General features: G+C 47.3%; 1 protein-coding gene across 2 annotated transcripts in view; it reads left to right on the top strand.

Moving 5' to 3' along the window:
• The first annotated feature begins 4539 nt into the window (after positions 1-4539).
• Positions 4540-12734, top strand: part of IFT43 (intraflagellar transport 43) — a 94744-nt gene continuing 86549 nt past the window's right edge. Inside the window, exons 1-2 of one of the 2 annotated variants that reach the window (XM_024737847.1) lie at positions 4540-4596; positions 7319-7411. In XM_024737847.1, the coding sequence (XP_024593615.1) occupies positions 4543-4596; positions 7319-7411 (147 nt within the window). In that variant the 5' untranslated portion in view covers positions 4540-4542. Of the gene's footprint in view, positions 4597-4707; positions 4785-7318; positions 7412-12734 lie in introns of those variants that run through there. The other variant, XM_024737848.1, reaches the window with a different exon arrangement.

The following is a 12734-nucleotide window of genomic DNA, read 5'->3' as shown; positions in this document are numbered from 1 at the left end:
AAAAAAAAAAAAAAAAAAAGATCACCAGTGAGTAGGTGGGGAGAGGCAGGGCTAGGCCGCTGCTGGCCCAGCTAAAGATGGGGGTAGCACAGGACACACTTGTCTCTCGGGCACACCATTCATGCTTTCTCTTTTGTTTACACTTCCCCGGGGGCTTTCTAAATGACTCTGTTCACGCTGCCTCTCATCTTCATTGGCTGGGATGTGGGCTTATGTGCAATTGGAAGGCAGGGGGGACAGCCCCTGGAGAGCAGCCCCAATAATCCACTTGGTCGCCCAGGTCACCAGCACCTCGGCTTGTCTTCTGCCTCGGCCATTGCTTCTGTTCCCTGCTTCTCTTTAAAAGATACAAAAGAAAAGAAAAAGAAAATAGAAGCCAGTTCACTGCATGCCTCCTCCGGAAAGCTGTTATTCCTCCTTTCTCATGCTTCTTCCCCTATCTCTCGCCTCTCCTGCTCATTCCCTTGGACTTGGCTTTCTGGTTCCCTCCCTTTCTCTCCCTCCAGCTTCCCTCTCTCTCCCTCTCCCTCTCCCTCAAGCTCCTCTCCCTCTCTCTCACACACTCACATGCACACACATACCAGCGCACGCAGCCTCTTTTGCGGCACGATTTTAATGTTTTAAACAGGCACAGGAAAAGCCGAGCCCATTTGAAAAATACTTCGCGAGTCCTCTCGATCGACGTGGTAACTGAACTTTTTTTACCCTCTTGGAGTCACTCCTGCTACACGTTGACTGTTTTTCTGGAAAGTTACTCCGATGAATCCCCTCCCTCCTTCTACCCCAACTCCTTCGCCCTCTCGCCAGCTGTCAGTCCGTCCTCTCCTCCGCGCGTCTCTACTACCTCCCAGGCCCCCCGCCCAGGCCGCCCCCCGGGCCTGGCGGGACACTGGGCAGGGGCCGGCGAGCGCGCGGGGCCTGGGCAGGGGCGGCCGTGCCCACCCTCGGTGGGGCTGACGCCCGGCCTGGGAGCGGGGTTGGAACTGGGTTCGGCCCCGCGGCGATCCTGGCCCCGATTCTTCATTGACAAGATTGGAGTCGGGTGGCTCGCGGAAGCTTAGAGATGCTCCAGGGGCATTGAAAAATGGTGGCGTTTTCCGGCAGATCAAGGGTGCCCTCTGGCGAGGCGAGGCCGCCAGTGAAGGAGGTTCCGCGGGTCGGAGCCGGGAAGGCCGGGAGGGCCGGGGGTGGGGGTTGGGGGGTGAGGCTGGGGGCCTGAGGAGAAGGGGCCGCGAAAGAGGACGAGGAAAACAAGACCGAGTGCCCTGGGGAACAGCCTCCCTCTCGGCCCGACGTGCGTACAAGTGCACTTCTCCCTTCCCGGCGTCCCACTCTGCAGCCCCTCACAGAAATGTCCTCCAGATGTTCGCGGCCTTCCTCCCCGCCGAGGGTTCCGCGGGGAGCTGCGCCAGCCAGCGCAGAGTCAGCAGTTGGCCCGAGCCCATTTCCCAGATGGGTGAGGGGAGGTTTTCTCTCCGCTTTCGTTCCTTTTCTCAAACTAAGCTTCTACGTCTTTTCCCATCAAAAGCTTAGGGAGGGCAAGCCACCACGCCCGAGCCCGTCCCCAGGATTGTCTCTGAATTGAGCACTTTCCTGGGACTCAGCGCTGCTCCCTGCCACCCCATCCCACCTTGCCCTAGCCTTCCAGACCCTTCCTGCGAGGTCTGGTTCCTGCCCCTGGCTCATAGGCCACTAACTGAAGGGAGATTTTCTGCATTTCCAGGGCCCTGGTTGATCAGTTTAAGTTGAGGACAGTGAGGCATAGACCCATTTAAGAGGCTACACTGCTTGTGAGTGGTGGAGGTGATATTTAACAAGGGCTTTCTGGTTTGGAAGACATTATTTTTATTTGCATAAAACATGAGGAATCCTAAGTGTAGAAAGCTTAAGGTAACTTGCTTTTGAATTACTTTTAGGTCATAGAGTCAGTGGGTGTCAACACTGAGATTTGGACCCAGGAAATCTATTGCCAGAGTCTATGCATTTAACTACTGTGCTCTACTGACTCTGGAATTCAGCTATCGTTTGAGAAATATTTTTGACGTCTACTATATGCCAGGCACTGTTCTAGGCTCTGTAGATGCAACAGTGAACAAAGCAAACAAAACCATTCTCTTATGGACTTCACATCTAGAAGTGGAAGTAGGGCCGTGGGAAATGCAATAAATGAGCTAAATATGTAAATAATGTAGTATGATCAAAGGTAAGCGCCATGGTGGAAAATGAAGCAGGGAAAGAGGAGACAGAGTGCCTAGGCTGGAGGGACGTTGCAATTTAAAATCAGAGAAGGCCCTACTGAGACCTTCAAGTAAATACTTGTAAAATGAGAGGGAAAATTATTAAAGTGATGTCCTTCTGCACCCCACCTGTACCAAATCAGAGTCTACAGGGACGGGGCACTGACACATGTATTTTTAACAAACTTCATGTTACTGGGTGCCAGTAACATGCACCAGAGAAGAATACTTCAGTAAAACCTGGCGATTCAGGTGCCCAGCAAGGTTTGGAAAGCCCTACTCCAGGGCTTCTTTCTGCCCAGAATGTGCACCCTTTGCTTTCAGGAATTTGGGGAAGAAGTGGGAGCGGAGGCTTGGAAATTAGCTGTAAAGTGGTGGTGGTGTGGCTACGAGCAGTGGAAGGAAAATAGAAATGGAGTCGGTATTGCTAAGAGCTCTCTAAAATGGAACCAGAGGCCTTTGAGGAAGTGTGAATTATGTGAGTCTCGGCCTTTTGACCACTTATCGTCCTAATGAAGGCATTCAGAAGATCTGCCAGAAACTCAAGATAGTTATCAGACCCCTACCTTATAATAACTCATGACAACCTATCTACTGATCAGACCCTTACTCTAAAATAACTCATGATTCCTTAATGACAAATATTTCCTTTCTCGTGTCAGAGTACAGCCTTGTGGCTTTTGCCTTTGTAAGCCCCTGACCCTTTCTCTTCCCTGGAACACTCTTTTGACTTTACCAGAATCTGTGTCTACTGAATTGCAATTCTTAAGAGCCCCCCCCCAATAAAGCTCTTTATTCTTTGCAGCCTCGATATTGATTATTGTTCAACAGAGATCACAAGAAATGGAATAATCCAAAGATTAATCCCTTCTTCCTCATCTGGTGCCAAGGAAGAAGAGAACAAGGGCTTCACTGGAGCCTATATTTCATCCATCTTGGGTTTTTGATAGTGAATGTTTCTTCAGGTTAAAATCTAACAGGGTATTTTTCTCACTGAGAATCAGAGTTCGTGAGTGAAAGATTTTAGGGGTAATCTCTAAGAGCCACTACAAGGGAGGAAGCGGAGGTCCAGAGAGGGCTCTGCCTGGCTACACAGGTAGTTAGCAGCAGAGCTAGGATGAGGCTTCAACTCTTCTGACATCCAAGCAGTACTGTTGTTGTCACAGGCATGCTAGCGCGTAGCCCTACCCAGTAAACATGTATGGATAAATGGTTGAACTGAATAACTTACTAGGCATTTAAGAAATCCTGCATTCCTGTTTTAGAGTCATTAATCCCACTTCCAAGTCCTCCCTTTTAAGAGGTAGCCATCTAAGCCTTACCCCAGGCATGGTGTTGGGGACATTGTTCACTTTCAGGGTCATGAGCCCATCTTCTGGGGTCCCGGCTGGGGGTCCTCAGTACTAGGGACTGGTCAGTGGCATTGACGTGGGGATCTTACATGGAGAGTCAATGAAGACTCAACTCGCTTGTCCCATTAGGCTGGGAATTTGGGGGCCGTCTTCCTCTGCTGGCCCAGGAGACTGGCTGGCACCCAGTAACATGCGCCAGAGAAAAATTCTTCAGTAAGATCTGGTGTTAGAAAGCACCCGGCTCTGCTGCTTAACACTCAGGTGATTTTCCTCAAGGCATTGCTCTGCACCTGAGTGTCTTCAGTTGTTGAATAGAGATACGGCTCCTGCTCACTTCATGGGGTCTTGGAGGAATTATTTGTACTTTTGAAAGTTATTAATACACAGGTTTTTGATGTCTTGCTTCAGCGGCTCTGTATTCTTGAAGGCAGAGATTATGTATATTGCACTTTTCATTATAAACCATTTATTGGCACCTGACCCCCCGTGTGCCTGTTTTTTCATCTGTCCATTGGAGACAATACAACTTATCTTGCTTCCCACACAAGGTCGTTATGCCCTTCCCATGAGCTAATAACTGTGAAGGTCCTCTGTACATTGCAAAGAGCTTTACAAATGGAAGGCATCAGAAAAATTACTACTATTACTAGCAGTGCTTTGCACTTGACAACTTATGTATTTGAACAGAGCTACAGATGTAGGCAGTTTCTAAAGACTAAAATTGTTCACTGTCCCACAGGAGCACCCTTATCAGGATTTAATATCTGGATATTTTTTCCAGATGTCAAAAAAGACAGGTTTAGGATAGGTTTGGTTTAAACTGGAGGTTGGCACATAGACTCCAGGAACGATGCGGCGGGCCCTTTAAGTATTGGGATGGAAGGGCGGAGCCGTCGTCAGGGACGCGACTGGGCCTCTGGGTTTCCAGGAAGTGACGTCAGGCGGCCGCAGAGATGGAGGACGTGCTGGACCTAGGCGAGGAGCGGCGTCGCGGCTCGGCCACCTCCGTGAGGACCGACTCGGGGGGCTTGGGGCCAGGAATTAGCGGGTGGGGAGGAGCGACCCCGCCGGCCCCGGCTTCCCTGAGCCCCCACGGCCCGGCCTGTCCCTGGCGGCCTGAGCGGGCCGGCTCTGAGCCTTGCGGGGGTGAGGCCGGGGAGGAGGCGGCCTCCCTCGCCCCGCCCCTGAGGCAGCGGTGAGCTCCTAGGCTGCTGGCCTAGGGTTTGCTTTCTTTAAAATCCTCAAAGAGTGGAAAACAGATCCTGCCCCCGCCGGCCTCTGGGACCGGTGGGAAATTTCCCAGCTTCTCTCCGCTTTCTGGAGCTCCCAAGTGCCAACTCCCCTAGAATGGACAGATCTGAGGGTGACTGGAGGGGACCTGGCCAGAGTCACACTTGCACTCATCCTAGTGCTTTTCCCTTGGGACGTCTCATGGCAGAAGTTGATGTAAAAACCGTACTGTTTTATGCATGGAAGGAAGGGAGGTGTTAGGGAGGTCCTTTCTTGCCACTAATCCCCATGGGGAGGTGGGCGTTACGTCAGTTTTGTAGTTAAGGAAATAAAGATTTATAACGCAGGGGAGTGGCTAGGTGCTCGGGGGACCCAGAGGTCAGAGGGCGTATAAAGCTGTTGCATGGGTTAAAAAAAGTCAACCTCCAGGAACCTCGATTTCCTTATGTCTAGAATGGAGATGTTAATGTCTACTTCAAGGAGTTGCAGTGAAGATGAAATGAGGCGTGCGTGGAGAGCATTTAACACAGTGGCTGGCATGTGCTAAGTTATTAGAAGAGGTTAGCGACTGTTGCTTCTGAGGCTGTGATTTACCCAAGCTTATATATAAATAAGCTGAGCTAGATTCAAGACCCAAGTTCAGTGTGTGTGTGTGTGTGTGTGTGTGTGTGTGTGTGTGTGTGTTTTAACTCCAACACAGCCTCCTCAAGCCGTTTTACCTTTAAAATTATCAAAGGTGACAGTCACTAAAAGATTGGCCCACAGGGCAGGTCTTTAGTTTCTGCTGTGGAATCTCCACATGTTTTGAAGTGCCCTAGTAACATCGGAGATCCTCTAAGTAATTGGAGAGGAGATATGAGCATTGGGAGCAAATTGTCCTACGAAGAAGCAGGTTGCTTGACTGACCAAGGAGAATATTATGTCACCAAGCCTTTCTGATATGTGAGCTATTTTAGTACCAGGGGATGTGAATGTAGTTATTCATTCATTCTTTCAGCAAATATTTATTGAGCCCTTCTGTCTGTTAGGCATTGATTGTCCTAGGTGCTCGGGATATACCAGTGAAAAAAACTAAGTCCCTGCCCTCATGGGGCTTCCATTTCAGTGGCAGAAGATGAACAATAAACAGACTATAGATTTAAAACATATAAAACCAGGTAGTAAAGTAGGTTTTCTGCCAGTCATTCCTGTGGATTTATACAGGGTCTTCAAAAAGTTTAAAACCTTAAAATACTTGACAATTATTAGAGAAACCGTCTACAAACAGCATATAAAGACAAGATCCTTCAATTTTTGTTTGAGCACAAGTCACTGCATGTAGTATGCCGTATTCAGAAACCCAACGTTATGATAAATGGAAAAGGGCAGCCATAGGTAAAGGAGTGCCGTTGTCTGTCTTGGGAAGAAAAGGAGCTGCTTATGGTCAGAAAGACTGTTTCTGTCATCCCTGAAACCTAAATGATTGATTAGAATTTGACATGTAAATACTACATAAGGGTTTTTATGCAGGTATCACGTAACCGCTCTCAGTTTACTGGTGCAGTCAGGTCTTAGAACATCTTAAAGAAATTCCAGCAGGAAATAGTGGAAGGAACTCAGGATTTGAAGGCAGAAGAAGATTTAGCTCTTAGATTTATCTGCCACTTAATTGCTTTCCTGGGTCTCAGTTTCCTTATTTGTAAAATGGCCTGAATCCCAGTCACTGTTACTGAGAAATCAAATGAAGCTATATCAAATGAGATCTAAAAGTGCTTACATTAATGCTGGGTTTTTTTTTTGTTTTTTGAGAAAAATGTAAACATTTCACCACCCACCAGTCTGCCTAAAGAATGTTTTGTGTACGTGCTGGGAGGTGTTTGAGACACAGAGCCTCCACCCCAGCAGGGCTTTGGGAAACACGTGCAGATGGTTCATTTGATGACTCAGAATTTGAAGTGGTCTGATGTCCAAAGCTAATGTCTCAAGATTCTTGTAAGATCTTTCCTTTAATGACTGTAAGTGCAAATCCAAGTAGTGTACACGTCAAAGCAAATGCTATCTGTATTTCTCTGGTTTCAGTTACCATGGAATTTCTTTCCCCCCCAAATGCCTTTTGGATAACTATTTTCGTGCCAAGCTACAGCTTTGAAATTAGGCCTTCGTAAAATCCCGCATAGGAACATGGGAGCCTTGACCACACTCTTCCTGGGCTATGGCATGAGGTCCCTGCCCCCTCTAGAGGAATTTCTAGCTGCATTTCTTTGGGTAGAAAAGGTCTATGGCCATTAAAAGAAAACACTGTGATCAGTACATGAATTTCCTGCTCTACGGTATAGAACTGACCATGGGCCCTTTGTTTTAAGGGTTTGGAGCCTTTTCTAAGTATATACTCAAGTTGCTCAAATCCCATCCTCCACCATGTCATCATAAATCCAGTCCTTGCTTACCTTGGCAGGATTGTCTTCCTCATAGTGGCTCAGAGACGTTTGGGTCAGCAATGCCCCTCATCCCTCCTTACAGGGAGCCAAGATGGGGCGCCGAGCTCAGCAGGAGCCAGCTCAAGCCGAGAATCATCTCGCTGGCAAGAATTCCTCTTCGACTCTGACTGCAGAGGTGAGTGTTAAAAAATTCTGAAGAAATGCACTCTAAGACTTAGCAGTTACTCAGTGAGCAAGGATTTGGTATTTCATATTTTTTTCTCCTTCTTCTCTTTAATGTCAGCCTTCCTCCTATCTTGATTTGGGAATTCCCTTCCTCGGCATTTGTCCTATTAGCAAGAAGTGAAAGAGGAACTTTTTTCTTTTGATGCCAGAGTAGTTTCTGTGCATTGCTTTATATTCCCAGTGAAGAAGTTTTGTACATTAACTGAAGCAAGGGACTGGGAGGTTTCAAAATCCAGCCAAAATCCGGGTTTTTATTCCTGCCGGATAAACACCAGGGAGGCATGCTGGTGACGTAAAGTGGGATTACACAACTGGACATTTGCTCTTGGTGGTGACCTGCGCTTTCTACAGTTTTCAGGCAGGAAGGGGATCCGTACTGGCCTTACTTTCCTGGAAACTTTTCCAAGTGGCCTGGAATCGTGGGAATTTATCCAGCCTCTTTGCAGAGGGTGGGTAATCTTGATGAGCATTGCTTTTAATGCCAGGGCACTATTTTCAGCGGTTTACTCAGAATTTCTTTTCACCCTCCTCTGCCCATTTGAAAAAACTCTGCCCTTTTCAAGAGCTGGCTTCAGGGTAATCCTCGCTGTCAGCTCTTCCTAACTTCTCCAGGCCGACTTAGGGCTGCTACTTCTCAGTTCCCATAGTACCTGTTATAGAACATCTCACATTATGCACTAATTTTCTTTCTATGTGCCTGGCCCACTAGACAGTGAGTTTCTGGGCAACAGGCAACCTGGCTTCTCAGTTGCCCAGCTCATTGGCCTACAGTAGGTTTATAACAGATGAGGGCATCTCTGCTGGGAAGCCTTACGGGCCATGCAGGTGCCCGAGTACAGCATGCTGGGGACAAGATACAGACACATTTGACTTACATATCACATAGGTAGGAATATCCTTCACTTTCATCAGAAATAAGATATCTACCATGTCTTTAAGTGTTCCACATGGACCTTTAGTTTATCTTTCATTTTCTCACTGATTGTAGAAATATGGGTACAGAGAATCATTCCTCATCTCAGATAACAGCCATGCCAACACAGAAAAGCTGGCGACAACCTTGGCCTCATTGCCTGAAGACGGTAGGGAGAGACTGTGGGGGGATTGTGGAAAAACCAGAGGCCACATGTACCCTCCAAAGGGTAACCACTGTCTAGCCACAGCCAGCTGATGCTGTGGGGAATATAGGTCCAGTACTGCCAGCTCTTCTGATTTTTCCAAGAGATGGCAGTCTAAAATTTTATGTGAAAGCAACACATTTTAGAGGTTGGCGACTAATTATAAAATTTAAATCACCATATGGGCTAGATTAGGCCTGAGGGTTGTCAGTTTGTGACTTTGACCATAGCACCTCCATTGTAGAGCCTACTACATTGTGTTCTAATTATTGATGTGCCTGACTCCCTCAGAAGGTGTGAGCTTTTGGAAGGCGACGGTTGTGTTTCACCTTTGTCCGCCTTTGTTTATCGCAGTGCCTGGCACAGAGCAGGCATGCCATTGACACTGCAAAGGGTGAGGGGGTGAAGTACATAGTGTGTGATGAGGGGCTCTTAGAAGCTGAATAAGAGCGTCACAGGGTCAGGGGTGGCAGACTGTGGCACACTGGAGACACAGTTAAGGGGGTATAAGGGAGTGAGATAGTGAAAGACGATATACTAGACCCAACCCTGGATCTCAAGGAGCTTGAACTGCAATGGATGGGCAAGCCAATGACTGGATCAGTGGAAGTCTACTCTTGGCCTTTGGAGGATCCGTCCCAGCACCAGATCATTAATTCATTTATTTAACAGGTATTTACTGAAGCTTACTGTGTGTCAGGCACCATTTTAGGGGGTTGGCATATTTCGGTGAACAAGAGCCAAATCCCCTGCCGTGATGGAACTTATATTCTCGTGATCACTGGCAGTCACAAAGGCTAATTACAAGCCTACCCAATTGTGAAGGAGGTTATAGCCACCTTGGTGGTGAGGTGAGTGAGTCTGAGATGGGCCGGGATGTCCTGATGGCCTTGAAGCCTCTGTGGCGCCCACACCAAATCAGCTACCAAGCTGGGGTCAGTAGGCCTGGTTCACCTACCTGTCCCCTTCCCCTCGGCTCAAGGGAGAGTCAGTACTGTGAGCACCTAACTCCAAAGTTGCAGACTGTGATGAACCTGTCAGGCTTTCAGCCTTTCTAGAATACCTACTTATTTCTGCAGAGGCATGTACCTTTTTTTTTTTGGCCCCATCTGGTCCTTAGTATTTTTTCTGGGAGATGACGAAAAGTCATTCTGGGGACTACCCTGGTGGCACAGTGGTTAAGAATCCACCTGCCAGTGCAGGGGACACAGGTTCGAGCCCTCCGGGAAGATCCCACATGCCACGGAGCAACTAAGCCCGTGCGCCACAACTACTAGGCCTGCGCTCTAGAGCCCGTGAGCCACAACTACTGAGCCCACGTGCCTAGAGCCCGTGCTCCGCAACAAGAGAAGCCACCGCCATGAGAAGCCCACGTACCGCAGCGAAGAGTAGCCCCCGCTCTCGCAGCTAGAGAAAGCCCGCATGCAGCAGCGAAGACCCAACGCAGCCAAAAACAAATAAATTTATTTTTTAAAAAAAAGAAAGCAAAAAGAAAAGTCATTCTGTTCTTCACCCAGCTGGTGCCTCTGACAGCAAAATGCCAGTCAGAATTCCAGGATTCCTTCTCTCCCTGAATTGATGTTTAAAGCAGTGTGGGCAGCCTCCCCTGGGGCCAGATGCACCTTGTGCTGTGTGGGCCTTTTTGGCTGTTTCTTTCTAGGATTAGATTCTAAGACTTGTGTGTGTGCGCCCAGTTACATTCCAGTTCTGAATGTATTACTTGATATATTTATTTTTGTCCTTTCACTGACTATATTCTAGGATGAAGCTATTCATGAAAACGTAAATACGGTACCTGGGGGCTGTCAGACATACTGGAGTTACTTTAGAGTTTAGTGCAAGCAAATGATGATTTTAAAGCGAGCTGGCGGGATGGGGAGCTCCGTGGAGGAAGCGGAGCAGCTTCCAGGTGTGCTGGAATAGCAGGAAGGTGGGCTTGGCATCTGAAAACCAGGGCTTGAGCGTGGGCTCTGCTAATTGCCTGGGTCTTGAACAACTCCACTAATCTCTCTAATCCTCCATTTCATTATCTGTCAAACAGTGGTAACGATACTACCAAGTTGATGTGAGGATTAAGTGAGATACGTATTTAAAAGCACTTTAGTAAACTGAAAGGCACTGTACAAATGTCCATTCATTCAGTAAGTAGTGAATAAGAGAATATTTGGATGGAGCTTTGCTCTTGTTATTAAAGGGCCGCACAGAAGGAGGATGTGAGCCTGAGTCTCTTGTAGAAGCGATTTGGAAGTCTCTCCAAGAGTTGCTACTCATTTCTCCACAGGCTGACTAGTAGTGATCTGAAGCAGGTTTTGTGCTTCCAGATGCAGCGGGCATTCCTCCTGAAGGGTGGATAAGAGCACAGGCCTTGCGGTTAGACAGCCCTGGGCTGAAATCCTGGCCCTGCCGCATGTTAGCTCTATGGCTCAGCAAGTTACTTAACCTCTTCAAGCCTCAGTTTCCTCATTGATAAAACAGGGTTAGTATTACGTACTTGATAGGGTGGCCAGAAAGAAAAAACAAGGTAACAGGTATAAAGAAAGCCCTTAACCCAGTTTGACCCATAAGTGCTCAGTATATAATTGCTCACCATTATTGTCTCTCCAGAGCTCGGGTGTTCTGTTATTGTGCCTTAACCCTCTCTACGGTTAAAAACTGGTGGCCTTCAGGCTGAATTTCGCCTACAACCGTGTCTTCTTTGATCTGTACAAAATTAAACATTTTTTAAAGCTTGGTTGTTATCATTTCTAATTTAGGAAAATTTACGTGGAAGTCCAGATTTGGGGCTCCTCTTTGAAACTGGAAGTTCTGGCACAGCGGGAATGCTGGGCTGGCGTCCCCACATGACAGCAGTTGGCTGCAGCTGAGAACGGTGCTTGCGCACGCTTGGCCTGCCCTGTCCAGCTCACCATTTCTTACTTGAATACACCTGGTCAGATTTACTCACATCTGATCTACCTGGCTCCTGTTTCCATTCAAGTTAAAACTCCTGCTCTTTTAGGATGGATTGATTTTCAGGTATCCTTATCGAATTTGGCTCTATGAATTTGGCTCTATGCATCAGAAACTCAGCCCCAGGGTTTGGAGCAGGCAGGAGTGATTTTTCTCACAGCAAGAAGTCCAGTGGAGGGCAGGGTGGGTGCGGTCACTGGAGAAGGTCCTGCGTTACCCTCACCCCGTCTAGACACCTGCTCTGCCATCTGGAACTTGTAACTTGTTCTCATGGTTGCTGACATGATGGCTGGTTGTTCCCCAGGGATCCAATCTGTATTTTAGGTGAGGAGATGGGGAAGAGTGGAAGACTTCAGGGTTCATGCCAACGAAGTATGTCCCTTCTTATCAGGAAAATGATAGCCAGAGACCTCACCAAGTAGACTTCTAGTTACATGTCATCGGTCAGAACTGGGTCTTAAAGCCACCTAAATGTCAAGGGCTGTCTCAGCTGGGCACGTTGCCACACCCATCACATTGGGGTTTTGGGGTTAAGGAGAAGAGGAATGACTGTTGAGTAGGCAGTTTGCGACTGACATATCAATTAAAAAAAAAAAAAAGAATTTATACAGAGTTTGTTTTTTGTTGTTTTTTTTCTTATAGGCTTGGGTATAAAAGGAAAGAATTATTTTTAGTAGCAAAAAAAATAAAAATAAAAAATCCACATTCCTCTCCCGTCTTCTAATTTGGGGTTGTGTAGAGTTCAGTGAAAATTTGTGTGCCCTCAAGTTCCAAGACATCTGATGCAGTTGCCTGTGTCAAATCTTGCCTCGATCTTTTCCTTCTTCCTGTTTTCTCAGTAACCCTTCGGGGCTTTCTGCCTGGAGGATACCTGTGGCTCAGCCCAGGTAATTAGACTCTTCCTCCCTCTCTGGAAGAAGAGGAGAGGTCTCTTTATTGCTTGGTCAATCTGTAAATTTTCAAATAATTTCAAAGAATTTACCTGCCTAATCATACTGATTAACCCGAAAGATGGACTCTTCCTGTAGTTTCACTAGCTCAGAGTTGATTAGCGTCATGCCTGCTTCTTTCAGGTTGTTGTGAAGGTCAAATTAGGTAATGCACATAAAGGTGCCAGCACACAGGCACCTCTCAGGAAATGGTAACTACTAAGAAAGTTTATGACTGCATCCCTCTGCTTTTTTGTGTTTTTTTTTTTTTTTTTTT

Source organism: Neophocaena asiaeorientalis, unplaced genomic scaffold (assembly GCF_003031525.2).
Source record: "Neophocaena asiaeorientalis asiaeorientalis breed wild unplaced genomic scaffold, Neophocaena_asiaeorientalis_V1.1 scaffold49, whole genome shotgun sequence".
In the NCBI taxonomy this organism is placed as follows: domain Eukaryota; kingdom Metazoa; phylum Chordata; class Mammalia; order Artiodactyla; family Phocoenidae; genus Neophocaena; species Neophocaena asiaeorientalis.
This window is presented reverse-complemented; position numbering and strand designations above follow the sequence as displayed.